Here is a 26,644-nt window from a genome sequence, read left to right on the forward strand (position 1 = left end):
TGAACCTAATGGTAATGACATTATTCTCCTGGACATCACTTGTTGACCCTTGTAATTACAAAATCCTTGATGGTTGCGTAGAACCCCCCCCCCCCCCCAGCTTTATAGCTCTATTACGTCTGGCTGACAAAATGTAATGAATGAACCTTTGAGACCCTAAAATTTAATGACCGATAGCGTCTGTGCAAAGCTAACTTCTTGATGGTCCATTAAACAGCATAATACGAAAAGACATTTTGGTGTATTTCAGAATGATTAGAAAGAGAAACAACTGCATAATTTTTATGTTCTTGGCTATAATTGAAGAGCTGGAAATCTGTGGGGACCCAGAGCTTGTAATGCGTATCACAAGATGATTTCACAAAATCTACGTAGCAACATACAGGCCAGTAGTCGAAGGATAACCTGTTCTAGGTTCCTCAGTGTTAGGGATCTAAAGTCTGGTGAAATTTCAGCTGACTTATAAGCTGAAAAGGGAATAATTTTTTTTTTAATCATTTTACTTAATTACATTCACATTTATCACATAAATGTAAGGGAAAACAGAAATTGATATTAAAAAAGAAAACATTTTCTCCCAACAATATATGTTATACAATCGTCCACAACTGGGAGACCCAAGATCAGGAAAACAATCTCAAAGAAAATAAGAAAAACTCAAAATGGTTAATCTTACACTTCACATTTTCTGAGGGAGGAAGGTTAATCGGTAATTGCAGCCGGTACTGTGGTAACTAAAGGAAGTTGCTGCAGAGGGTTCTTCATCTGTTCTTTCAACTCCACAAACTCTTGTAATTTCTTAGGTTCAACAAATAATTATTAAAATTCAAAGAAATAGAACACTTACAAGGGAATCGCACTAGGAAGGTCCCACTTAGGCTTAAAAGCCAAGAGTTCACACCTCCTAGTCTGCGATTCCCCTGAGAAGTCAGGAAATATATTTATCTTTGAACCCAAAAAACTATCAACCATGTGTCGGAAATACAATTTCAAAACGTTGTTCCTATCTAAATCAAAGGTGAAAGTCCCTAGTAATATAGCTTTTCCAAAATATCAGTTAAGTTCACATGAAAAGGGGATAATTTTTAAGGGACCTAATGTATGTAGTGTAGTTTTCTACATGCATCCAGAACATATTCCAAAATCCTTCACTATTAACCAAGCTTTGAATTCTCTACAGTCATTAAATTGTTAGGGGTGTTTATTGATAGTGCTCTAACCATGGAAAAACAGGTCTCTTCATTGACAAAGAAATGTTTCTTCCTAATGAAAATATTTCGAACAAGATCATTTTAGAATACTGGTTCAGTCTCTCTTACTTTCTCAACTGGATTATCGTAATCTGGTTTATTTAGGATGTAATAAAAGTCTGGTGAGGAGACTGCAAATGATACAAAATACAGCAGTTCGAATGATTTTTGGATTGTCTACATTTGATAGGATTACTCCCAGTTATTTATCATTACACTGGTTGCCTATTGAGGCTAGAATTTATTTCAAACTGGTGTGTTTTCTCTTTAAACATTTACATGGCTTGGCACCAGACTACCAGTATCCACATTTTACATTCATTTATGCTTTGAGAACAAGATGGACTGTTACTGTAGGTCGTTCTTTTCCATCATCAAAAGGTAAAAAGTGATTACATTTCTTTCAATTAGGGCTTTTTTTATTTATATTATTTTATTTTTTAACTAGCCGTTAAGCCCTTAACAACGGGCTAGTTTTTTGTTTTCCTATGGCCTCCCACCACCACCCCTCCACCAACCCTGCTCTCTCCCCTGCCCTCCCCCCAGCATCTGTTCCCCTCAGTTCCGCCCCCTCCTTCCCTCCCTGCTCCTCCTCCTCCGATTTCCACGGCCATGTCCAAGCCCTCCTCCCTATTGGGCTGTACTGCTGGTGGAGGCGGGGCTTGGACTTCTACACTCTCAGCGTTCCGAGTCTACTGCGCATTTGCAGGTGAGTCGGTCACTTGCCGTTTATATGTTTCATTATTTTAAATGGTGGTGTTTCTCCTTTTGAATTATATGTTTTTCTCTCAAATCACTTGGTCCTCAATTATCAAAAAACTCTTTCCTACCGTGTGGAATTAACATAAAATTGTTTCATGTTGTATATAGTTTAGAATAATTCCTTATATGCAATGTCTGTTTTTTTTATTGATTTATGATTTTCATGTTGATGTGTTTTTAATTTAGACCCCTGAGGCAGGAGCTTCTGCGCCGAAACACAGCCCATGTCGGGTCACTTTCCAATAAAAGAACTGCACTTATCTCCAACCTGAAGGCCCAGTGTTGCTTTTTCTTGTTTTTGTTTATACCGTTTTACCCTCTCTTCTGTCACTTTGAATTAGGGTTGGCATTTCAAGCAGCAAGATGATGGACTATGATTTCACCTATATTTAAATCTTCTCAGTCCTATATTAGGAAAAATTTGAAAACCCATCTGTTTCAGAAATATGTATCCCATGCTAACTACCGTGTTTCCCCGAAAATAAGACACTGTCTTATATTAATTTTTGCCCCCCAAAATGCGTTAGGTCTTATTTTCAGGGGCTGTCTTATTTTTCGGGGAAACATCGGGGTTGGATCAGGGTTGGCCCGCCTGCTCTCCGTCGCTCCCGGAACTAACCTTAAACACCTCCTTTCACCTTTGCAGCAAGCAGCAGCAGGGCAGGCCACTCCTTCCTTCCATGTTCCGCCCTCGCCTGACGAAACGTCCGTTAGGGCGGGGCATGGAAGGAAGGAGAGATCTGCACTGCTGCTGCTTGCTGCGAAGGTGAAAGGAGGCGTTTAAGGTTAGTTCCGGGAGCGATGGAGGGTGGGTGGAGGGGAGGGCCCGGCGACCTCGGGTGGGGGGAAGCGGCCTGGGGGCGGCCTTGTCCGGCTCTCGGAGGCCCTGCTTTCAAACAAAAATTTGCTAGGTCTTACTTTCGGGGGAGGTCTTATATCTAGCAATTCAGGAAAACTTCTAGGTCTTATTTTCGGAGGGTGTCTTACTTTCAGGGAAACAGGGTACTGATTTACAATTTATTCTTAATTGCTAAATTTACTATTATGCCCCTTCTTCCCAGTTAAATGAAACTGGCTTCTTAAATAGTTGAAGCCCGCTTAGAACTGTGAGGTAATAGCAGGATGGAAATCTAATTTACCATTTACCATGCTATAAAATAATGCTTAGCAATCTTTTTGTGATCACAACCCCATTCACGCAGCCATAGAAAGCACCAGACCAATGATTTCTAATGTCAGGCCCTCCCAGGGGCCCATATGAGTTCCTATGGGAAGCTCTGCTGTAAAATTACCTAGGGATACACATACACAGGTAATTATTTGTACCATATAAATGGTGGTGTTCCTGGGGGCAGAGAACAGATAAAGTAGAGCCAGCTTGTCACTTATACAAGTATATTATAGAATACACTATGACAGTCATTTGAGAAGGGCTATTCACTTTTTACATGGGCATAAACTGGCACTTAAATATTTATCTTGCATAAACCTCTAAGTTCCCCTTTTACAAAGCCAGGATACGAACGTCAAAAAAACCCGAAGCAACGTGGAGAGACATAATCGAACGGGACACCCAAGTTGTCATGAGGGCGTCCTCGCAAGACGGCCCCGTAAAGGGGCGGGGCAACCCGTATTATCGAAACAAGATGGGCGCCCATTTTTAGTTTTGATAATACAGTTGGGGATGCTCAAATCATGAAATTTAGGTCGACCTCAGAGATGGTCGTCCTTAGGTCTTTTTTGAGATGGTCACCCCCGGTTTTCGGCGATAATGGAAACGGAGGACACCCATTTCAAAAACGACCAAATCCAAGCTATTTGGTTGTGGGAGGAGCCACCATTCGTAGTGCACTGGTCCCCCTCACATGCCAGGACACCAACCGGGCACCTAGGGGGCACTGCAGTGGACTTCAGAAATTGCTCCTAGTTGCATAGCTCCCTTACCGTCAGTGATAAGCCGCCAACCCCCCCCCCAACCCTCCTCCAAAACCCACTCCTCACAACTGTACACCACTACCATAGCCCTAACGGATGAAGGGAGGCACCTACATGTGGGTACAGTGGGCTTGGGGGGGTGGGGTTGGAGGGGTTGGAGGGCTCAACATTTACCACCACAAGTGTAAGAGATAGGGGGGGTTTGGGCCTGGGTTCCACCTGCCTGAAGTGCACTGCACCCACTAAAAGCTGCTCCAGGGACATGCATACTGCTGTGATGGAGCTGGGTATGACATTTGAGGCTGGCATAGAGGTGGCAAAAAATGTTTTTAAAATATTTGGGGGGGGTGGGAGGGGGTTGGTGACCACTGGGGGAGTAAGGGGAGGTCATCTGGTCAGTTCAGGCACCTTTTCAAGGCTTGGTAGTGAAAACAAATGGACCAAGTAAAGTCGGCCAAATGCTCATCAGGGACGCCCTTCTTTTTTCCATTATCGGCTGAGTGCACCCATCTCTAAATCACACCCCAGTCCCGCCTTCGGTATGATGCTGACATGCCCCCATGAATTTTGGTCGTCCCCGCGACAGAAAGCAGTTGAGGACGCCCAAAATCGGCTTTCAATTATGCCAATTTGGGCGACCTTGAGAGAAGGACGCCCATCTCTCGATTGGTGTCGGAAGATGGGCATCCTTCTCTTTCGAAAATGAGCCTGATAGTAGATGACGGGGCAGATAGAGACCAGTATGGTCTATCCAGTCTGCCCAACAAGATAAACTTATAGCATAGCTTATATGATGTGATATTACATATGTATACTTGATTTTGATTTGTCCTTGCCATTTTCAGTGCACAGACCATAGAAGTCTGCCTGACACTGACCTTGTTCTCCAACTACTGTAGCTATCATCGAAGCCCCACTCCAGCCCATCCAGATCTGTCCAGCCATCAGAGGCAGACTGACCATATGGGCAACTGGGCAGTGCCAGAGGGTCGAGAGGCTCTAAGAGGAAGAGGCCAAGTGCTTCTCTCTCCTTCCCTGTCCCGCCCACACGCTAAGCCCCGGGCCTACTTTGAAGAGCTCTGGTGGTCTAGTGGCCTCTTCGGGGGTAGAAAAGAACCCCACTCTTTCTTGTCCACTGCTGCTACTCTGTCTGGCACTGCCGCATCTTCAAAATGGCTGCTGAGACTGCCAAGACCCACGAGACTACAACATAGGCAGTCTCGGAAGCCATTAAGAAGAAGCGGTGGCAGTGGATAGAGCAGCTTTGGCAAACAGAAAAGAGTAGGGTTCTCTCTTTCCCCCAAAGAGTACACTAGACCACCATGGTAGACCTGGGGAGCTGGAGAGTGCTGACGGCAGCAGCAGGGGGGTCCCAGGGGGGACCCAATCGCACCCTCTGCCCAAGGGCCCAGATCACTGTCAGTCCACCCCTGCCAGTCATGATCGGGGCACATGCACCAGACTTTGCTTCTCGATTACTGGAGTTGCACCTCTATATTTTGTTTTGATTCTGTTCTCTTTCCATACAGGATTCCTTTGTGTTTAACCAACGTATGTTTGAATTCCATTACCGTTTTCATCTCCACCAAGTCCCACGAGAGGGCATTCCAGATATCTACCGTCCTCTCTGTGAAAAAGTACTTTCTGACATTCCTGAGTCCCCCCCCCCCCCCCCCCCACCCTGCAATCTCTATTCATGTTCTCTGGTTCTACCGCCTTCCCTCCTCTGGAAAAGATTTGTTTGTATATTAATATCTTTCAAATATTTAAATGTCTGTATCACATCACCCCTGTCTCTCCTTTCCTCCAGGATATACATCTTCATATCATCAAGTCTCTTTCTTCTCATACATCTTGCAGTGCAAACCCCAAACTATTTTTGTCATTTTCTCAGAACTGTTTCAAGTCTTTCTACATCTTTGTGGGACCCCCCACTAACAACTCCTATTGAGCAGCACTCCGGGAGGGATTAGGGGAGGTTACCTCCTTAATCCCCAGTGGTTTATGTCCCCTCAAAAAGCCAAATTTGACAAGGGATATCAGTCCCTGTGACAGCAGGAAAATATATGTTTAAAGGGGAAAAGGATGGGATTTGATATACAACCTTTCTGTGGATACAATCAAAGAAGACTGTATATTATGTACAGGTACATATTTTGTACCTGAGTATTGGAGGGTTAAATGACTTGCCCAGAGCCAGAAGGAGCTGCAGTGGGAATCAAACCCAGTTCCCCTGATTCTCAGCCCACTGCACTAATCATTTTTTATTTAGATTTTGCTCACACCCTTTTCAGTAGTAGCTCAAGGTGAGTTACATTCAGGTTCTCTGGATATTTCTCTGTCCCAGGAGGGCTAAGTTTGTACCTGAGGTAATGGAGGGTTAAGTAACTTGCCCAAGATCACAAGGAGCAGCACCTCTGGATTGCAAGACCAGTGCTCTAACCACTAGACCACTCCTCCACCCCAAAGAATCTTGTTACTCTTTGGGGTTCTACATGGAATGTTGCTACACTTTGAAATTCTGCATGGAATCTTGCTATTCTTTAGGATTCTAGAATCTTTATTCATTTAGATTTTGCTCACACCTTTTTCAGAAGTAGCTGAAGGTGAGTTACATTCAGGTACTCTGGATATTTCTCTGTCCCAGGAGGGCTCACAATCTAAGTTTGTACCTGAGGCAATGGAGGGTTAAGTGACTTGCCCAAGATCACAAGGATTTAAACTGGCCACCTCTGGATTGCAAGACCAGTGTTCTAACCACTAGGCCACTCCTCCACCCCAAAGAATCTTGTTACTCTTTGGGGTTCTACATGGACTGTTGCTACACTTTGAAATTCTGCATGGAATCTTGTTATTCTTTAGAATTCTAGAATCTTTATTTATTTAGATTTTGCTCACACCTTTTTCAGTAGTAGTAGTAGCTCAAGGTGAGTTACATTCAGATACACCAGGTATTTCTCTGTCCCAGGAGGGATCACAATCTGAGTTTGTACCTGAGGCAATGGAGGGTTAAATGACTTGCCCAAGATACTACTTACTACTTAACATTTCTAGAGCGCTACTAGGGTTACGCAGCGCTGTACAAATTAACAATTAAGGACAGTCCCTGCTCGGAAGAGCTTACAATCTAAAGGACAAAATGTCAAGTTGGGGTAGTTAAGATTTCCTGAGAAGAGGTGAAGTGATTAGGTGCCGTGGGATTTGAACCGGCTACCTCTGGATTGCAAGACCCCTGCTCTAACCACTAGGCCACTCCTCCACCCCAAAGAATCTTGTTACTCTTTGGGGTTCTACATGGAATGTTGCTACACTTTGAAATTCTGCATGGAATCTTGTTATTCTTTAGGATTCTAGAATCTTTATTCATTTAGATTTTGCTCACACCTTTTTCAGAAGTAGCTGAAGGTGAGTTACATTCAGGTACTCTGGATATTTCTCTGTCCCAGGAGGGCTCACAATCTAAGTTTGTACCTGAGGCAATGGAGGGTTAAGTGACTTGCCCAAGATCACAAGGAGCAGCAGTGGGATTTGAACCGGCAACCTCCGGATTGCAAGACCAGTGCTCTAACCACTTGGCCACTCCTCCACTTCGTGATTTTATGTTGTAGAATAAAATCATGTTTATTCTACAACATAACTTGCTCTGTGCTGGTTTACAACCATTTGACATTTTTTATATTTACTTTTCTAAAATGGATGCTTATGGTGCTCATACCCTGGCAAATGAATGTCCATTTCTCCTGTGTTTTGGAACAGGCTCTACGTTGACAGATTCTGTTCTGAAATACTAGTGGAACTTGAGATATCCAGACCTGGACGTCTCAATTCTGATTTCTATGTCCTTTCTCACACGACAAATTCGTATTAGTTAGATCATCAGATGGTGAAAGCTGTGCAATATATCAACAGTGACAGTATGAACCATGATGTCTTCATAGAGCCATTGTTTCCAAATATCTTGCAAAATTATGCGTACATAAACAAAGAAATCATTTGAAAATCTATCCATTTATCTGAGCAAAATATTCCCAAAGTGGTTAAATCCAGGCAGCTCCCAACATGATATCATATTTCACTCTGCTGCATCAGGGTAACGGCTCTGGCAAAAATGACAAAATCCAATTAGTATCTGACAATCTTCAGCGTTTAGGTTTCTTTTGGCATTCTATCGTCACTCACCAACAGTCTCAAGATGGCAGCAGTGTCTTTCCCCTATAGTCCTATCTCTGGGTCAACTGACTATCTCACCAATCTATTCCTACTAAGAACAAGAATAGGCATACTGGGTCAGACCAATGGTCCATCTAGCCCAGTATCCTGCTTCCAACAGTGGCCAACCCAGGTCACAAGTACCTGGCAGAAACCCAGATAGTAACAACATTCCATGTAGAACCCAGAAGAATAGAAAGATTCCGGAATCCTAAAGAGTGACAAGATTCCGTGCAGACTCTCAAAGAGTAGCAACATTCAATGCTACCAATCCCGGAGCAACCAGTGGCTTCCCCCAGAGTCATCTAGAGTCATCCATTCTAATTTTTCACTTCAACCCCTCGGTGCCACATTGTAAAGTTCAAATATCCATCGCTGTAGAAGACGATTGTAACCGCTACCCTCCCACCCTCTCTGTACAACATCTGTGTAGTCCGATGTTTCAGTTGGTAGTGCAGTACCAGCAGAGCAGATTCCATCTTTGTTTGAAAGCTAAATTTGTGTTCATTCAGACATAACTGGGTAAGTTCTATCTATATAAATAAGCTCACATGGACACATGAGATATATAAGCATAAGCAAGATTTATTTATTTATTAGGATTTATTTACCACCTTTTTGAAGGAATTCACTCAAGGCGGTGTACAGTAAGAATAGATCAAACATGAGCAATAGGCAATTACAGCAGTAAAAATATTCAAGTAACAATACAAAGTATGGCATGGAGGGGCATAATTGAACGAAAACGTCTATGTCCATGGGCGTTTATCTCCGAGAACGGGTTCGTGAAGGGGCGGACCGAACCGTATTTTCGAAAAAAATAGACGTCCATGTTTTATTCGACAATTTGTGAGCTGGGCGTTTTTGTTTTTCAGTGATAATGGAAAATGAAAGCGCCCAGCTCAAAAACGAATAAATCCAAGGCATTTGTTCGTAGGAGGGGCCAGGAGTCGTAGTGCACTGGTCCCCCTCACATGCCAGGACACCAACCGGGCACCCTAGGGGGCACTTTTACAAAAACAAAAAAAAGGTAAAAGAGCTCCCAGGTGCATAGCACCCTTCCCTTGTGTGTTGAGCCCCCCAAATCTTCCTCAAAACCCACTGCCCACAAGTCTACACCATTACTATAGCCCTAAGGGGTGAAGGGGGGCACCTACATGTGGGTACAGTGGGTTTGGGGGGCGGTTTGGAGGGCTCCCATTTACCAGCACAAGTGTAACAGGTGGGGGGGGGGGGGAGATGGGCCTGGGTCCACCTGCCTGAAGTCCACTGCACCCCCTAATAACTGCTCCAGTGACCTGCATACTGCTGCCAGGGAGGTGGGTATGACATTTCAGGGTGAAAATAAAAAGTTGTGAAACAGCATATTTTGTGGTGGGAGGGGGTTTGTGACCACTGGGGGAGTCAGGGGAGGTCATCCCCAATTCCCTTCAGTGGTCATCTGGTCATTTAGGGCACTTTTTGGGGCCTTATTCGTGGAAAAACAGGGTCCAGGAAAAGTGCCCTAAATTCTCGCTAAAAACGCATATTTTTTTCCATTATCGGCGAAGGCGCCTATCTCTGATCGGCCGATAACCATGCCCCAGTTCCGCCTTCACCACGCCTTCGACATGCCCCCATCAACTTTGTCCGCATCCGCGACGGAGTGCAGTTGAAAACGTCCAAATTCGGCTTTCGATTATACCGCTTTATTCGTTTTTGTGAGATAAACGTCTATCTCCCAATTTGGGTCACAATATAGGCGTTTTTCTATTTCGATTATAAACTGGATGGTATACTACTACTACTTATCATTTCTAAAGCGCTACTAGACGTACGCAGCTTGCAATGACAACACAATACGTAATAGAACATTATAATTAATATGTTTACTACAGTTGTAAAATTCTCCTTATAAGACTTTAAGAGTCTGTAATTCTACTTACTATGTAAACCACATTGAACCTGCTACGTGTGAGAAAGCACGGGGTACAAATGTAATATAATAATAATAATAATCATAATTGGTAGTGAAGGGTAAGGCAAAGTTGTAACATATAGATTAGTAAGAAAGTAGGAAGAATTAGAAAGTAAGCTGATTGATTTCAAGAAAGTTGCACGTGAGGTCAGAGAGATGGTTAAATATTATCTCAGCTAGAGTAGGAGTGGATAAACATGTCCCGCTGCAGTATGTGCAGCCCGAATCAATCCTTGTGTGTGTGAGTGAGACTAACAAGTTAGTTACTTCTTCTATTAAAGGCTTGGTTGAAGAGCCAAGCTTTCACCTGCTTCCTAAAGTACAGATAGTCTTGTGTTAAGCGGAGCCTTTCAGGCAATGCATTCCAGAGTGTGGGGGCTACTCTGGAGAAGGCTCGCTTGCGGGTATCACATCGTGTAATGTCTTTTGGAGAGGGTGTAGTTAGTGAAAGTCCTTGGGAGGACCTTAGTGTCCTTGGCGGTGTGTGGAGGATCAATCATCCTATTCTTCAGATACTTGGGGCCATTTCCTTTCAGGGCCTTGAAGATCAGACATAGAGTTTTAAGTTTAGCTCTGTATTGTGCTGGTAGCCAATGAAGTTTTTGCAAAAATGGTGTGATGTGGTCATGTCGCTTGCAACCTTCTATGAGTCTTGCTGCTGCATTCTGAATCAACTGGAGTTGGTGCAGGTCCTTTGTAGTCAGACCATTGTATAGTGCATTGCCGTAATTCAGTCTTGATGCTACCATGGCATGCACAACTGGGATAAGATTTACCCTCTCGAAGTGCATGAAGTAGAGAAACAGGCTATGAATTTTAGTCTATTCTGCTCCTTCCATGGTACATGCACGCCATTGACAATGTCCACATCTGACACTTTGCTAGAATCTCCATTACAGATCTTCTTATTAAGTGACAAATATTCATCAATATTTTTACTCCTTTGCAAAGCAAAAATAGTTGGGGTTTTTTTTTCAGAAAAATACATCCATATGCACAATTCTTACAGACACAAACGTACACAAATCTATATCTGACTCAGAAGAAGTGTAACGTTGTGTGAGATAAATCTAGGAGTCTGCTTTCTAAAGGCAGCTCAAGGTGTGTTCCATTCTGGTGCAGTAGGGATTTCTTTTCCCCTGAGGGTTTGTAATCTGAGGACCTTTTTTAAACCTGTGTACATGTTTTAGTGCATGTTAATGCTTAATTTCTCTATAGGCCCCACTGAGAATAACACATATTAATTTGTAATTCACAGGTTGGTAAATGGAGGCTGTAAATTTGTAACGGAGGCAGCAGAGGATGGGAGTGTGCACAAAAATGTTGCTTTCATTTCATTTTCATTTTTAATGATTTTTATTTTTTGTTTCACTTTGGCTGTTTAAAACAAAACAGGTAATTGTGATCTGGATTGGCCACTGTTGGAAGCAGGATACTGGGCTTGATGGACCATTGGTCTGACCCAGTATGGCTATTCGTATGTTAAATGAAATTTTTTTTTAAAAAAGAAGCAAAAAGCAGAATTAAAAATATTGAATCCCTACCATCCACTGCAAGAAAACATCCCTTCCAGGCCCTCTCCAGTTTCCCCCCCAGCTGCAGCCCCGCTTAAAGACACTCTTACCCCATCCATGGTGGTATCCACGCCACTTCCGGTCACTCCCACATACAAAATGGCACTTGGCGAGCTTAGAATTGGCCTGTGCTATCTTGTAATGGTGACTCCGGCCTCAGTCTGCAGCCACCACTTGCCATTGTTGCGTTGGTGGGGCAGGAACAAGTGGAGATTGCCCTTGTCCCATCAAAACAGCACAATATATATCTACTAGTAAAAAAGGCCTGTTTCTGACACAAATGAAATGGGCGCTAGCAAGGTTTTCCTCAGCTCCCCTGCAGCAGGGGCGTAGCCAGACCTGCCATTTTGGGTGGGCCCAGAGTTAACCTAGGTGGACCCTTCCCAACCACACCCCCATACATACAAACAATAGTTTTTTTATAATGTTCCCCTTTCTTTGCTTCCATCCTCTCTGCCCCTACTCACTTGTGTTCATCTTTCTCCCTCTCCCCTGCCCCAGACTCAGCATCTGCTCCTTCTCCCCCCTCCCCGCTCTCGGCCCAGCTTCTGCCCATCTCTCTCTGAACCACCCCCCCAGGATCTATCTCAGAGCTGTCGCCGGAGGTGATTCCTATAGGCAACCTGCGCTAGCCTTGCAGGTTTCCCTCTACTGTGTCCCTGCCTGTAAAGAAAAAGGAAGTGACACCCTCAAGGGTGGGGCACAGTAGAGGGAAGCTTGCAGGGCCGACGCAGGCTGCCTATAAGAATTGCCACCAGTGACAACTCTGAGGTAGACCTGGGGGGGGGGCGGGGTTCAGACAGAGATGGACAGATACTATGCCGTGAGTGGAGAAGAGGGAGAGAGGAGTGTGAGATGCCACCACTGAGGTGCTTTGGGGCCCATATGGACCGCTAGACTAGATGGGCCTGAAGCAAGAATGGGTGGGCCTGTGCCCACCCAGGCCCACCTGTAGCTACGCCACTGCCCTGCAGTCACCCATGTCCAGCGACCCTCCTCTCCCCCTGCAGCCACCCATGTCCAGCGACCCTCCTCTCCTCCTGCGCCCACTGCAGCCACCCATGTCCATCAAACCTCCTCTCTCCCCTGCCCCCCTCCTGCCACCCATGTCCAGCGACCCTCCTCTCTCCCCTGCCCCCCCTGCAGCCACCCATGTCCAGCGACCCCCTGCCCCCCTGCAGTCACCCATGTCCAGCAACCCTCCTCTGGACATGGATCAGCTGTGAGGCATGTTTTTTTCCCCCCGGGTTCTGAAGTTGACATCACAATGGCTACGGTGATGTCAGCCTTATCTACGGAGCCTATCAGACCAACTCGGAATGAGCCGCGGTCCCAGGCAGCAAGTCAGAACGTTGGAGGTGAGAATTATTATATAGGATATTCTATGTGGTCCTTTTACTAAGCTGCAGTAAGCACTAATGCATGCTTACCGCAGCAAAAAAAGGGCTTACCACGGGGCGTACGCAGGCATCTTGCGGTAATTTTTGCATGTCTGCATGCTACCCATTCACTAAAAGAAAAATTAGTTTTCAGCGCTGGGGGCGGGCCTGGGGGCAGAGAGTGAATGTGTTCTGCACGAATTGGTTAGCGCAGCTGCATTGCTGTGCGCTAACCAATTCGTGCATGGTTATCACATGATCCCTTACCACCTACATAATGATTAGCAGTAGGGGCTCATGATGTGCTAATAGTCACATGCTAATGGGAAAATTCGCACCTGGTGAAACAACGAAACAGGAAGACACCTCTACGGGAATCCAAAGAAGGCAGAAGAGTAGAGAATGCAATACGAATTGCGACGTAGGGAGTGTTCAACAAAGGTTCCAACATAGGAATGATTCAGAAAACACCTTTATTTGCACCAAACAGAGACCCAACACAGAGCCGTATTTTGGCGGAACAAGCCACCTGCGTCAGGGGTCAAAGGTTACACTGATTGGTGAGATGAAGAAATGGTGCAAGTGGTGAACTTCTCCTGGTTCAACAACGTATGTTTAGATCACACAGATCCGAAACGCAGTAACATAGTGATATTTTTTGGCACCGAGGTGTTTTTGCTCTCTGTGTTACTGTGTTTCGGATCTGTGTGATCTAAACATACGTGGTTGAACCAGGATAATTTCACTTACGCTTCATCTCATGCATTTGGAGTACTTGTCTTTTGCTTTTTGATACCTTCTGTGTTTACATAGTGCATCAGTTTATGCTTTCATGGTCTTTTTATTTATTTTCTTTATTTATTTTGCTGCATTTATATCCCACATTTTCCCACCTATTTGCAGGCTCAATGTGGCTTACAATATAATACAACTACAATCACATTGATGGAATAGAGAATCAGAGTATATATATAACAGAAAAGGTGCATAGGAATATTATGGCAATCATATTAACGGAGAAGAATTTCAGAATTATTGCTATTAAGGTTCATACGAAAGTTATGTTGATTAAAAAGTGGGTACGTGGATAACAACATAATATAATGATATCAGGACAAGGGATAATTGTCAGTAATTAGGGTGCAAATAAAATAGGTAAAATAAAAGCGCAAGCGACTGCACAGCAATCCTTGAAACTGGAAAATGTGAATACTAAGTTGCAAGAAATGGGAACTTTAGAAACTGCATTGGTTAAGGCTAATAAGTTTCTGCATAAACGAATGGAGTATTTGGAGAATCAGGCTAGGAGACTTAACCGTAGGTTTCTTAACTTCCCTAAATCTCCTCTTCCACCTGTTGAAATGGTAAAAAAATATATGGTGGACATTCTTGGAATGGATAAGGACTCGTTACCCCCCCCCCCCCCCCATAACACGGGCCTATTACATCTGGAACCCAAAGGGGGGCGATGGAAACCCCCCAGTAGTGGGGGAATGGAATGAATCTGACTTCATTCCTCGAGAGTTCACTGGAAATTATTACTCAGAGGTCAACTATGCTGGTCACTTGTGTGCTGGAGCCTGACCGCAATGCTGTTCTAAGACTTTCTCTAAGACATTTAGAAAACTTGTTTTTGGGCTCAAAGGTCCGTATTTTTCCAGATCTCTCAAAGCCTACACAAACTAGGCGCAGGGCTTTTTTGGAGCAGCGCCCTAGAGCGTTGGCACTGGGAATAAATTTTGTATTACGATTTCCTTGTACATGTAATCTACTGCTTGAGGGTAAACATTTTCAGTTTGTAGACCCATAACAGTTAAAAGAATTTCTTGATGCTAGAGTAGATATGAATGTTGTATGCCCTCCATAATTAGCAGGCTAGGGTCGGTAACCCGAGGTAGCAACCGTTAAACTACTTTCTTTAAATACTTTATGTTATTTATGTTTCTGTATTCTTGGAATCTAATTTTCCTTAAATTGTGGACGAATAAGCCTTAAAGATTTTTTTTTTCTTATTTTATTATGGATTTCCTGATTGTAATGCCGATTGCATACTCACAGTTTGTAGTGAAATGTTGAAATATATTAATTAATAAATAAATAAATAAACAAACATTCACAGCCTTCAAATAAAAGAGTTCCAATATAAAATTGTGTCTGGTGTACTTTAGGAGTCAGATCGTTATGAGGGATCCATTTTGTACGCTTTTTTGAACAAGTAAGTCTTCAGTAGTTTCCGGAAGGTCATCAAGTCGCGTGTTTTTCTTATAGTGGTTGGTAATTCATTCCATTGTTGTGTACAGATGTATGAAAAGCTAGATGTATGTATTGATTTGTATTTAAGTCCTCCTTGCTTTTTTTCACCCAGTATTACCATTTGACACTATTTACTCATTGTCAGACTCCTGAGGCAGGCAGGTTATATGACGAAACACGGGGTCGGTCGAGTCTAGAGCACTGATTTTACATTTATTGTGTAATGCTGGTTTTTGAGCACTGATATTATTTTATTGTGTTTTGTTGTACACACATTGAATTTTATCTAGTAAATTTATGTTTATTTTGTAGTGTTTTTATCAGTGCCGTAGCGAGGGCTAATGGCACCCGGGGCGGGTCGCCGCTGCGCACCCCCCCCCCCCGGGTGCAACATGATGCGACCCCCCTTCTGTGGTGCACCCCCCCCGGACCGCATTCTTACCTGCGGGAGGGCCGATCCGCCCCGAGTGCACGTCACTCGGAGCTGCGTCGGCCCCGCTGGTTCCCTGCTCTCTCTGCCCCGGAAGAGCAGAGGGAGCAGGGAACCAGCGGGGCCGGCACCCCCCGAGCGCGTGCACCCGGGGCAGACCGCCCCTCCCACCCCCCCTTCCTACGCCACTGGTTTTTATACACACCAGAGCAATAAATATTTAACTTTATTGATCCTGAGGTTTGTCTAGCCTTCCTACGTTCCCACCTCCTTTGTGTATTGAAATAGAAAAATTGGCCATTTTTTTACCACAGTTTGGTAAAAGGTTCCCTATATATTTAATCGTTGGATTGGTTTGAAAGGCAACACAAAAATGGTGGTGTATGTCCAGCAGAGACCGGTTCTGCCTCAGCCGGAAGCCCAAAGGAGCCAGAGGAAAATACTGGGTCAAAAGCAAAAGAAAACCCCATTTTAAGGTAAACTTCAACAAAAGTAGGAAAATTGCAAAATCTTATAACATAATCCAAAAAACAAGGGCATGAACTTAATGTTATGCAATGGAAACAATTGAGACTAAGGGCCTAATTTATCAGGACTTGTTCCCAGAGATTCGTAAAGGGAGAAAACCTTTTTGTCAGCAGTCAGAATTTCCATTAGTTTACCTGGGCCTCAGCCAGAACTCAAATTGCTGAACTTTAAATTCTTTCAGTGTAGTAAACAGCAGACCACATCTGTGGTAGCAGAACTTCACCGTATTTCATGCCATAGGCAGATCAGTGTTCCCAACTGTGTCCTGGAAGCACACCGAGGGGGGATGTTATCAGTGTGAGCTACCATTAAGATGTGTTATTTCCAGTGCGTTTTATCTAGCGAGAAAGATGCCGGTACTCAAATGCCAGGCCACCCTTCAAGGGTGGGGTGATCACTGAGGGACCCACCCCACAAGAGCCAGGCCCCTTACAACCACTCAAAGAATCTGTGACAAGGCAGAATTGGTGTGTAGAGCCTGAGCTCTTTCATTAAAACTTGGGGTCCATGGGTCAATTTTAGCAGACAATGAAAAAGGTGCCGGTACTCAGTACCCCCTCAAAACAAGCCCTGGTTATTTTACTGTTAACCTCAGTTATCAGTAAATAGGCCTCAATGCATAAAATGGCACAAGTTAAGAGATAAAATAACATGTCTTAACAGTATATAAATTATGCGTTCATGCTGAAAACTATGCCCCAGAACTGGTATGCTTTTAGGATGTCTGCAATGAACATGCACGAGACAGATTTGCATACACTGAAGACCCAGTGCATGCAAATTTATCTCATACATATTCATTGTGGCAATATTGAAAACTCAACTGGCTAGGTGTGACTTTAGAAGAGAGTTGGGGAAAAACTAGCCTAGGTCTTTAGATGACATTGAAAGAGAAGCAACGTTTAACGACTGGTCTGTCTTCTTCTTAGAGCCCTGAGATCTAAACAATGAGTTCGTCTGTGCAATTATTCAAACACCAGTCCTATCGTGACCTCAAGCAGCAGTGTGTCCGACATAAGCAGCTGTTTGAGGATCCCGAGTTTCCGGCAGAGGATAACTCTCTTTTCTACAGCAGATCTCCTCCAGGAAGAGTGGAGTGGAAACGTCCAAAGGTAAGTTTCTTCTCTCTACTATACTCACATGGACATTGGATGGTGATGGGGACATAGACGTTATCACAGTAGATGACATCGTCAACATTCAGAAGGTCAGTTACTAACGGTTAGTGTACTATCTCCCCAGGTCCCGCTTTAATCCTGTTGACCTGGTAGCAGGTTGCACACACTAACTGTGGTTAAATCCCTCCATGAAAGTGTTATTTAATACATAGAATTACATATATGATAGAGCTACATTTGTAGGTTTGAGATACAGCTTATATGTTTTCATTGCAATTGAAAAACTGTTTGAATATTATTGTCTTTTCTTCATTCTCCTTTCTTTACCAGATGGTTAATTTTATTTCATTTATTGATGGAGTTATCTATAAGACAACTCTTGGAAGATGACCGCCTTATATCAGGCTGCACTGGTCAGATGCAAACAAACTTAGATACTGTTCACAGCAAAGTGGGGGCTGATGTATAGCACACGATGATAAAAAAAATTTGAAATGAATTCTAGAGAAAAATTGGAAACCATAGAACAAACGTACAAGAGTATGTGAAGAGTTTTCAAGGCATTGTAATTGTGTATATGTGCAGTCCAACATGAATTTTATTTTATTTTTTTATTTATTTGTGACACTTATATCCCACATTATCCCAAACAAGTTTGAGTTCAATGTGGCTCACAATAAACAGTATAGGATACGTAACAAAGAATAATGCATAAGAAAGTAATTTGTTGTAAGAATCCAATTTTACAATACAGTATCATAAACATACCGGGATAGCTATGGATGTTTAACATTTAGAAAATCTATTATGAATGAGAAATTGTACATGAAGCAAAGAGAAAGTTAATGGTAAATGGATTAATAACCAATTCAAGTAATAATTAGTTGTTTGAGATATGATTGTTCTTTTTGAGGGTTTGTTTGAATAGGAACGATTTGAGGATTTTGCGGAATCTAGTATATTCCTGTATATTTCTAATTTTGGTTGGTCAGGAGTTCCACCTTTTGGTTCCTAAGTAAGTGAAGTCTGCAGAGTGGACAGTTTTGTAGATCACTTTTTTGCAATTTGGGAGGTGTAGTCTGAGATAGTTTCTTGCCTCATATTTAACGTTTCTTTGAGGTAAGTTTATTAATGGTACCATATAGTCTGAATTTGCACCAAAATGTTCCCTTTGTTTATTTTTTATTTGGATTTTGCTCACACCTTTTTCAGTAGTAGCTCAAGGTGAGTTACATTCAGGTACTCTGGATATTTCTCTGTCCCAGGAGGACTCACAATCTAAGTTTGTACCTGAGGCAATGGAGGGTTAAATGACTTTCCCAAAATCATAAGGAGCAGCAGTGGGATTTGAACCGGCCACCTCTGGATTGCAAGACCAGCACCACTAGGCCACTCCTCCACCCCAAAGAATCTTGTTACTCTTTGGGGGTTCTACATGGAATGTTGCTACACTTTGAAATTCTGCATGGAATCTTGTTATTCTTTAGAATTCTAGAATCTTTATTTATTCATTTAGATTTTGCTCACACCTTTTTCAGTAGTAGCTCAAGGTGAGTTACATTCAGGTACTCTGGATATTTCTCTGTCCCAGGAGGGCTCACAATCTAAGTTTGTACCTGAGGCAATGGAGGGTTGAGTGACTTGCCCAAGTTCACAAGGTGCAGCAGTGGGATTTGAACTGGCCACCTCTGGATGCCAAAACAGGTGCTGTAACCACTAGGCCACTCCTCCAGGTTTAGAAAAGGCCTCATAACCCTACAAACATACAGTGAACCACTGACCAAGCAAAATTGCCTAATGAAATATTGCCCAGGCAGTAGTTCACAAACAAAGTCTGAAGTACCACATTTAGGTTTCCGCATTGATGCCTGCTGTTGACATGGCATAAGGGGGTACACTGAAATGTTAGCAAGTAAATGCTGACTTACACTAGTTTTCTGTAATGGAAGAATTTCCACTCAGTGTGCTGCATTTTGGCACACTTAAGGAATTGTCCCCTTTGAGTAGAAGGGCCTTTAATAAGTCTAGATTAGATTATTATTCTGAAATGCCATTCACATGTATATGCAGTGCCGTAGCGAGGGCTAATGGCACCCGGGGCGGGTCGCCACTGTGCACCCCCCCCCGGGTGCAGCGCGGCACGACCCCCCCGGACCACATTTTTACCTGCGGGAGAGCCGATCCGCCCCGAGTGCACGTCACTCGGAGCTGCGTCGGCCCCGCTGGTTCCCTGCTCTCTCTGCCCCGGAAGTGCAGAGGGAGCAGGGAACCAGCGGGGCCGGCACCCCCCGAGCGCGTGCACCCAGGGCGGACCGCCCCTCCCGCCCCCCCCTTCCTACACCACTGTTTATATGTATACACATATGTGCATATATGCTGGTATTCTACTCATTCACACACATTCTTGGTACAGAAAAGTTGGCACATTCTGTATGGAAGTATCTGAATAATGCAATGACAGGTTGCATCTTGTCTCCTAATGAAGGTTTTCTTTGGTTCTGATTTCTTCTCTGACTCCCTGCTCTGTTTTCTGCTCCTTTGTGGCCCCCACTCTCTTCCCTTGCTCTGACACATGCTCACTTGATTATATGCAGTTCTGGTATTAGCTCAGGCCTTAGTGGCTTCCGTGGTCTGATAAAGATTCCTTGCTTAGTACTAATCACTGTCAGCAGAATTACAGGCTACGCTCCACTGTCAGGCATTAATTAAGGAATATTTTTTTTATTTATTAGGATTTATTTACCGCCTTTTTGAAGGAATTCACTCAAGGCGGTGTACAGTAAGAATAGATCAAACATGAGCAATAGGCAATTAGAGCAGTAAAAATATTCAAACAACAATACAAAGTATGGCATGGTATACTACTTGCAATGACAACACAATACGTAATAGAACATTATAATTGGTAGTGAGGGGTAAGGCAAAGTTGTAACATATAGATTATTATTATTATTATTATATTATTCGTTACATTTGTATCCCACATTTTCCCACCTATTTGCAGGCTCAATGTGGCTTACATAGTACAGTAGAGGCGATCACCAGTTACTAGTATTACTACTATAAATCACTTCTATAGCGCTACCAGTTGTACGCAGCGGTTTACAATTGAACATGAAGAAAGACAGTCCCTGCTCAAAAGAGCTTACAAAATGACAAAGTAATGATCAGGTGTGATAAACACATTGGGGGTCATAAGGGGAAGAGTTAGGTTGTGTCCAGTACGAATTTTTATATTGTTGTGTTGCGGGGTTAAGGCATTTAGGTTGGATCGTTGGGGTATGCCTTTTCGAATAGGTTAGTCTGTAGGAGTTTCCGGAAGTTTAGGTGGTCGTATGTTGTTTTCACGGTAATTGGTAGTGTGTTCCATAGTTGCGTGCTTATATAAGAGAAACTGGATGCATAGATTGATTTGTATTTGAGTCCTTTGCAGCTTGGGTGGTGGAGATTTAGGTATGTTCGTGTTGATCTTGTTGTGTTTCTGGTTGGTAGGTCTATGAGGTCTGTCATGTATCCTGGGGCATTGCCGTAGATGATTTTATGAACCAGGGTGCAGATTTTGAATGCAATACGTTCTTTGATTGGGAGCCAGTGCAGTTTTTCTCGTACAAGTTTGGCGCTTTCAAATCTTGTTTTTCCGAATATAAGCCTGGCTGCTGTGTTTTGAGCAGTTTGGAGTTTCTTTATGATTTGTTCTTTACATCCCGCATAGATTCCATTGCAGTAATCTAGATGGCTTAGTACCATGGATTGTACCAAGCTGCGAAATATTTCCCTTGGGGAAAAAGGTTTCACTCGTTTGAGCTTCCACATTGAGTGAAACATTTTCTTTGTTGTAGCCTTCACTTGACTCTCTAGTGTGAGATTTCGGTCGATTGTAACTCCGAGAATTTTCAGGTTGTCTGAGATAGGGAGGGTGTAATATGGGGTGGTTATGTTGATGGGTTTGATTGTGTTATATTGGGATGAGAGGATGAGACAGTGTGTTTTTTCTGAGTTAAGTTTCATGTGAAATGCATTCACCCATGAGTTCATGATGGTCAAGCTGAGTTTGATTTCTTTGGTGATTTCTGTTATATCCTTTTTGTAGGGGATGTACAATGTGACGTCATCAGTGTATATGAAAGGGTTAAGGCCTTGGTTGGATAAGGACTTGGCTAGTGGGGTCATCATTAGGTTGAATAGGAGTGGTGATAGTGGCGATCCTTGAGGTACTCCACAGTCTGCTTTCCATGGAGATGATATGGTGGATTTCGATTTCACTTGGTTTGAGTAAGAAAGTAGGAAGGATTAGAAAGTAAGATGATTGATTTGAAGAAAGTTGCATGTGAGGTCAGAGAGATGGCTAAATATTATCTCAGCTAGGGTAGGACTGGATAAACATGTCCCGCTGCAGTATGTGCAGCCCGAGTCAATCCTTGTGTGTGTGAGTGAGCCTAACAAATTAGGTACTTCTTCCATTAAAGGCTTGGTTGAAGAGCCAAGCTTTCACCTGCTTCCTGAAGTAGAGAGTCTTGTGTTAAGCGGAGCCTTTCAGGCAATGCATTCCAGAGTGGGGGCTACTCCGGAGAAGTCTCGCTTGCAGGTATCACATCGTGTAATATCTTTTGGAGAGGGTGTAGTTAGTGTAAGTCCTTGGCAGCACCTTAGTGTCCTTGGCGGTGTGTGGAGGATCATCCTATTTTTCAGATGCTCGGGGCCATTTCCTTTCAAAGCCTTGAAGATCAAACATAGAGTTTTAAATTTAGCCCTGTATTGTACTGGTAGCCAATGAAGTTTTTGCAAAAATGGTGTAATGTGGTCACGTCGCTTGCAACCTTCTATGAGTCTTGCTGCAGCATTCTGAATCAGCATTCTGAATTTTAAAACACTCATGAAGAGATAACAAGTTAAGCAAAATTCTGTTGCATGTTACTTCTGCGTACTGAAAGAAGATTCATAGTCTCACATGGAAATATTGCTCTATTCTGCTCATCCAGATTGAGTTTAATAAAACTATGTGTTGCTCCCCCCACTGCACCTCGACATCTTTCCTAAACACCCACCTCAGACACCTCCCCATGCCGCTTCCCCAGATGCCCTTCATGGGCCACCCTGCCTCTCCTGCTACTCACACCCTGACATGTACCTAATACCAGTGGTGTTCCTAGGGGGGGGCGGTGGGGGCGGTCCACCCCGGGTGCACGCCGCTGGGGGGTTGCCGCGCGCGCCTGTCCTCTGTTGGGCCATGCTTCTTTTCTGCCCCAGAACAGATTACTTCCTGTTCCGGGGCAGAGAAGAAGCATGGACCAACGGAGGGCAGGCGCGCGCAGCACCTCCACCAGCGGCGTGCACCCGACGGTGGGGGGTTCCTTCATGGGGGTGTCCTTTCACCGGGGGGGGGGTCCACGCTGCATCGGGAGGGGGGAGCGCTGCACCCGGGGGGCGGGGCGCATCGGCGATCCGCCCGGGGTGCCAGCCCCCCCAGGAATGCCACTGCCTAATGCCCTTCTCCTTGGTCCTTGTCACACACCCATCCCCACTCAGACACCTCCACTACACCACACCTCACTCCAGATAAATGTGTATTTACACATCACACTCCTTCATTGCACCCCTGACATACTTTACACAGCCCCCTCCACCACTTCAGAATCTCATCCACAGCAGACACCCTTCCATACACCCTCACTGTCCGTGTCCCAGATTATGTCATACACACTCCACATGTCCCCCCTCTGCTCTATACACCCCACACACACCGCCTGTTCTACTCACCATCCCCAGGATTCTATAAAAATGACCAAAAATTGTGTGTGCCAATTTAGGCGTGTTCCTGATTTGCACAAGCAAGTTAATAGAATAATGAGCGAATTAATGCCAATAATTGGCTTTTTAACAAGCAATTTTATTGGCACTAATTAGATTTAATTGGGATCAATGCACATAAAGTAAGGCGCAGGTTCTGCGCCTAAAATTTACACACGTTCCAAAAAAGGGGGTGTGGAAATGGGAGGATTATGGGTGTTTTGGGGCGAGATTGGTGCGTGGTTTTGAGTTACATGTATAATTACAGAAAATGGGTGATCCGTGTATAAATTTAAGAGGAACTCTGTCGGAACCCTGGAAGTGATTCAGTGCATAGGGTTACCATATTTGCCTTGACAAAAAAAAAAGGACACCAATAGCCATGCCCCCTATCCACCCCACCACACTCCCTCCCCACCACATCACACCCCTCCCCTGTCACGCCCCCTCCCCACCACCACACCCTCTGCCACACACCCCACTCCCATGCCACATAGTCACCTTGATCCACCCCCTTCCCACATTCCATCCATGAGCCACCTCCCCTCCTCTACCTTACTGTGCCCTGGTGATCTAGTGGCCTCTTCCGGGCAGGAAAGGACCCCACTCTTTCCTGCCCTGCGATGCCACTGCCCACTTGCTGCCAGCGCGGCTTCAAAATGGCTGATGAGACTTCAAGCGGTGTGACCTTGCAAGACTTCTGCTATATATAGAATCTGGCGAGAGGGAGAGTAGAGGGTAATTTCATGTATAAAATGCTGCTTTAAACCCATAAAAGGTCTCTTATATAATCAGCTTCACCAGTGGCAGCCCTAGTATTAGGCCACCAGGCAGCACTCTTCAGAGGCGGCATCACCCCCACCCTTCCTTCCCCAACCCCCTTCCTTGAACTTACCTTTTCTTTTCTTGTTTTTTTTTTTTTAAAGGCAGTGGTAAAAGCAGCAGCTATTTCCATAGGCTGCCCTGCCGCCAATCCCGGTCCCTTCTCTCTACTGCAGCCCGCCTTTCTGATGTAACTTCCTGTTTCCTCGGAGGCAGGCCACAGTACAGAGAAGGGGCCAGGACCGTCTCAGCGGCAGAGCAGCCTATGGGAATCACTGCCACTGCTGCACTGCCGCCTTTTAAAAAACAAAAAAAGAAAAGGTAAATTCAGGGAAGGGTGTTGAGGAAGGAAGGTGGTGAGGTGGGTGAGGTGGTGAGGTGGGCGGGGGGGGGGGGCGGCAGAGGAGGAGCTGGGACAGCATCTCATTCCTTGCCTCAGGCGGCAGATGGTCTTGGGCCGCCCCTGAGTGTCACCTAAAAGTATGCATGGTACAATCTGGTACGAACTTGTAGAGTGGTTGTGCTCAGGGGGAGAATCTGGGCAAAACCTGGCTGGAGCCGCTCATTATACGCTAACATTTAGTCCTGCTCCAGACAGATGGAAAATGTCAGTGTCAACAACCTAGGTGCAATTTCTGATTTAGTAAATGTCGTTCAAGATCAGCGCTCAATCCAAGTCTATACTGGACACTCAAAGCAGTGGCGTAGCTACGTGGGGCCACGGGAACCTGGGCCCCCATAGATTTGGCACTGGACCCCCCTGCCAACGACCTTCTCAACCCCCCTCCTGCCGCCAACCCTCCCCAACCGTCGCCAACCTTTGCTGGCAGGGGACCCCAACCCCCGCCAGCCGAGGTCCTTTTCTTCCGGTGCAAGGCTTCGTTCTGTTGCTGTGAGTCTGACGTCCTGCACATACAACGTGCAGGGCGTCAGACTCACAGAAACAGAACGAAGCCTTGCGCCGGAAGAAGAGGACCTCGGAAGGCAGGAGTTGGGGTACCCCAACAGCAAAGGTAGCCGACGGCAGCGGGGGAGGGTCGGCAATGGCGGGGGGGGGGAGTCAGCGGCGCCAGGGGGGGCTAAAATGTGCCCCCTCACCTCGGGCTCTGGACATCCCCCCACCCCGCCGAAGTCTGGCTACGCTCCTGAGTCAAAGATGAGCAACCATTATAGAACAGCATTGAGTGTCAACTTCAGCGCCGAAATCTGGGCGCCGGGATCTTATGCCTGTTGAAACCAGGTGTAATTCCTGGTGCCCAAACTAAGTGCACATCCCTGGTATTCTATAACAGTGCGCACAAATTTTAGGAATGCCTCTGACTCGCCCATGCACCTCCCATGACCACACCCCCTTTTGGGTTGAGCGCTATGGGATTTGGGTGCACATTGTTAGAGAATAGTGCGCAGCAAGATGTGCATGCAAATCCAAATCGGTGCCAATTAGTGCCAATTAGCTCCCAATTATTGCCACTAATTGACTTGTTAGCCAGTTTAGGGGCCCTTTTACTAAGTTGCGGTAAGCACTAATGCGTGCTTACCGCAGGTTAAAATACACTACCACAGGGTGCACACAGGCATCCGGCAGCGTTTTTAAGATCTGTGCACACTTTGCACATCTAAAAAACTCTTATTTGTTAGCACCGGGGGGGGGGGGGGTGTTTGAGGATAGAGAGTAGGGGTGCCCAGCACAAATCGGTTAGCGCAGCTACATCGCTGCATGCTAACTACTTAGCATGTGGTTAGTGCAGGAGTTCATTGCCAGAGAATGTAGTAAAAGCAGTTAGCTTAGCAGGGTTTAAAAAAGGGTTGGCTAGCTTCCTAAAAGAAAAGTCCATAAGCCATTATTAAAATGGACTTGGGGAAAATCCACTGCTTATTTCTAGGATAAGCAGCATAAAATGTATTGTACTTTTTTGGGATCTTGCCTGGTAATTGTGATCTGGATTGGCCACTGTTGGAAACAGGATCCTGGGCTTTATGGACCTTCAGTCTATCCCAGGATGGCAATACTTATGTACCGCCTACTAAATAGGTGTCATTAAGGACTCACGCGCTAATGGCCACGCGCTATTTGGAAAATTATTGCATGGCTATTAATTTAGGAAATAGAAAATATATTGCCATTTTACTGCCAAGCTAAAAGTGGGCACGGCTAGCGGGATACCCATGCGCTAGTCACAGCGCAGGCCACTTTTTAGCACATCTTTGTTGGGTGCACATCTTGGATCAGTGCTGAATCCAGGGGATAAACAGCAATTAAGCACTCATGTAACTTAAAATAGTGAAGGGAGCTTTCAATCAATCCTTCTCCATATGCTCAACTTCTCAAATAACTTAACCCTTATATTACCCAGGTCCAGGTGATCAGAAAGTCATAATAGGATCCGTCAGATCAGCACGTCCACCTCCTAATTGGCTAAGATATTTCTTCATGAGCCAAGCATACTTATAGAGGTGGTACCGTAATCCTCATCAATCGCATCAGTGTTTTGAACTTGTATTTTTTGATAATTTCTATGTATTTTTTAAAATTATTTTACTATTTTCACAACCATTCTTAATCTTGATTTCCTTCTGTTATACACAAATCAATTGCTTCTGTTATGCATTAGTCAAACGTATTTAAGAGCAATACTTAGC

General features: G+C 44.5%; 1 protein-coding gene across 1 annotated transcript in view; it reads left to right on the forward strand.

Annotated features, from left to right (window-relative positions):
* The window catches only part of CAPN6 (calpain 6), a 155,066-nt gene that overhangs the window by 16,371 nt on the left and 112,051 nt on the right, over positions 1 to 26,644 (forward strand). Inside the window, exon 2 of the mRNA XM_030210251.1 lies at positions 17,207 to 17,389. Coding sequence (XP_030066111.1) covers positions 17,225 to 17,389 — 165 coding nt within the window. The 5' untranslated portion in view covers positions 17,207 to 17,224. The remainder of the gene's footprint in view (positions 1 to 17,206; positions 17,390 to 26,644) is intronic.

The sequence above is a fragment of the Microcaecilia unicolor genome, chromosome 7, assembly GCF_901765095.1.
Source record: "Microcaecilia unicolor chromosome 7, aMicUni1.1, whole genome shotgun sequence".
NCBI lineage: Eukaryota > Metazoa > Chordata > Amphibia > Gymnophiona > Siphonopidae > Microcaecilia > Microcaecilia unicolor.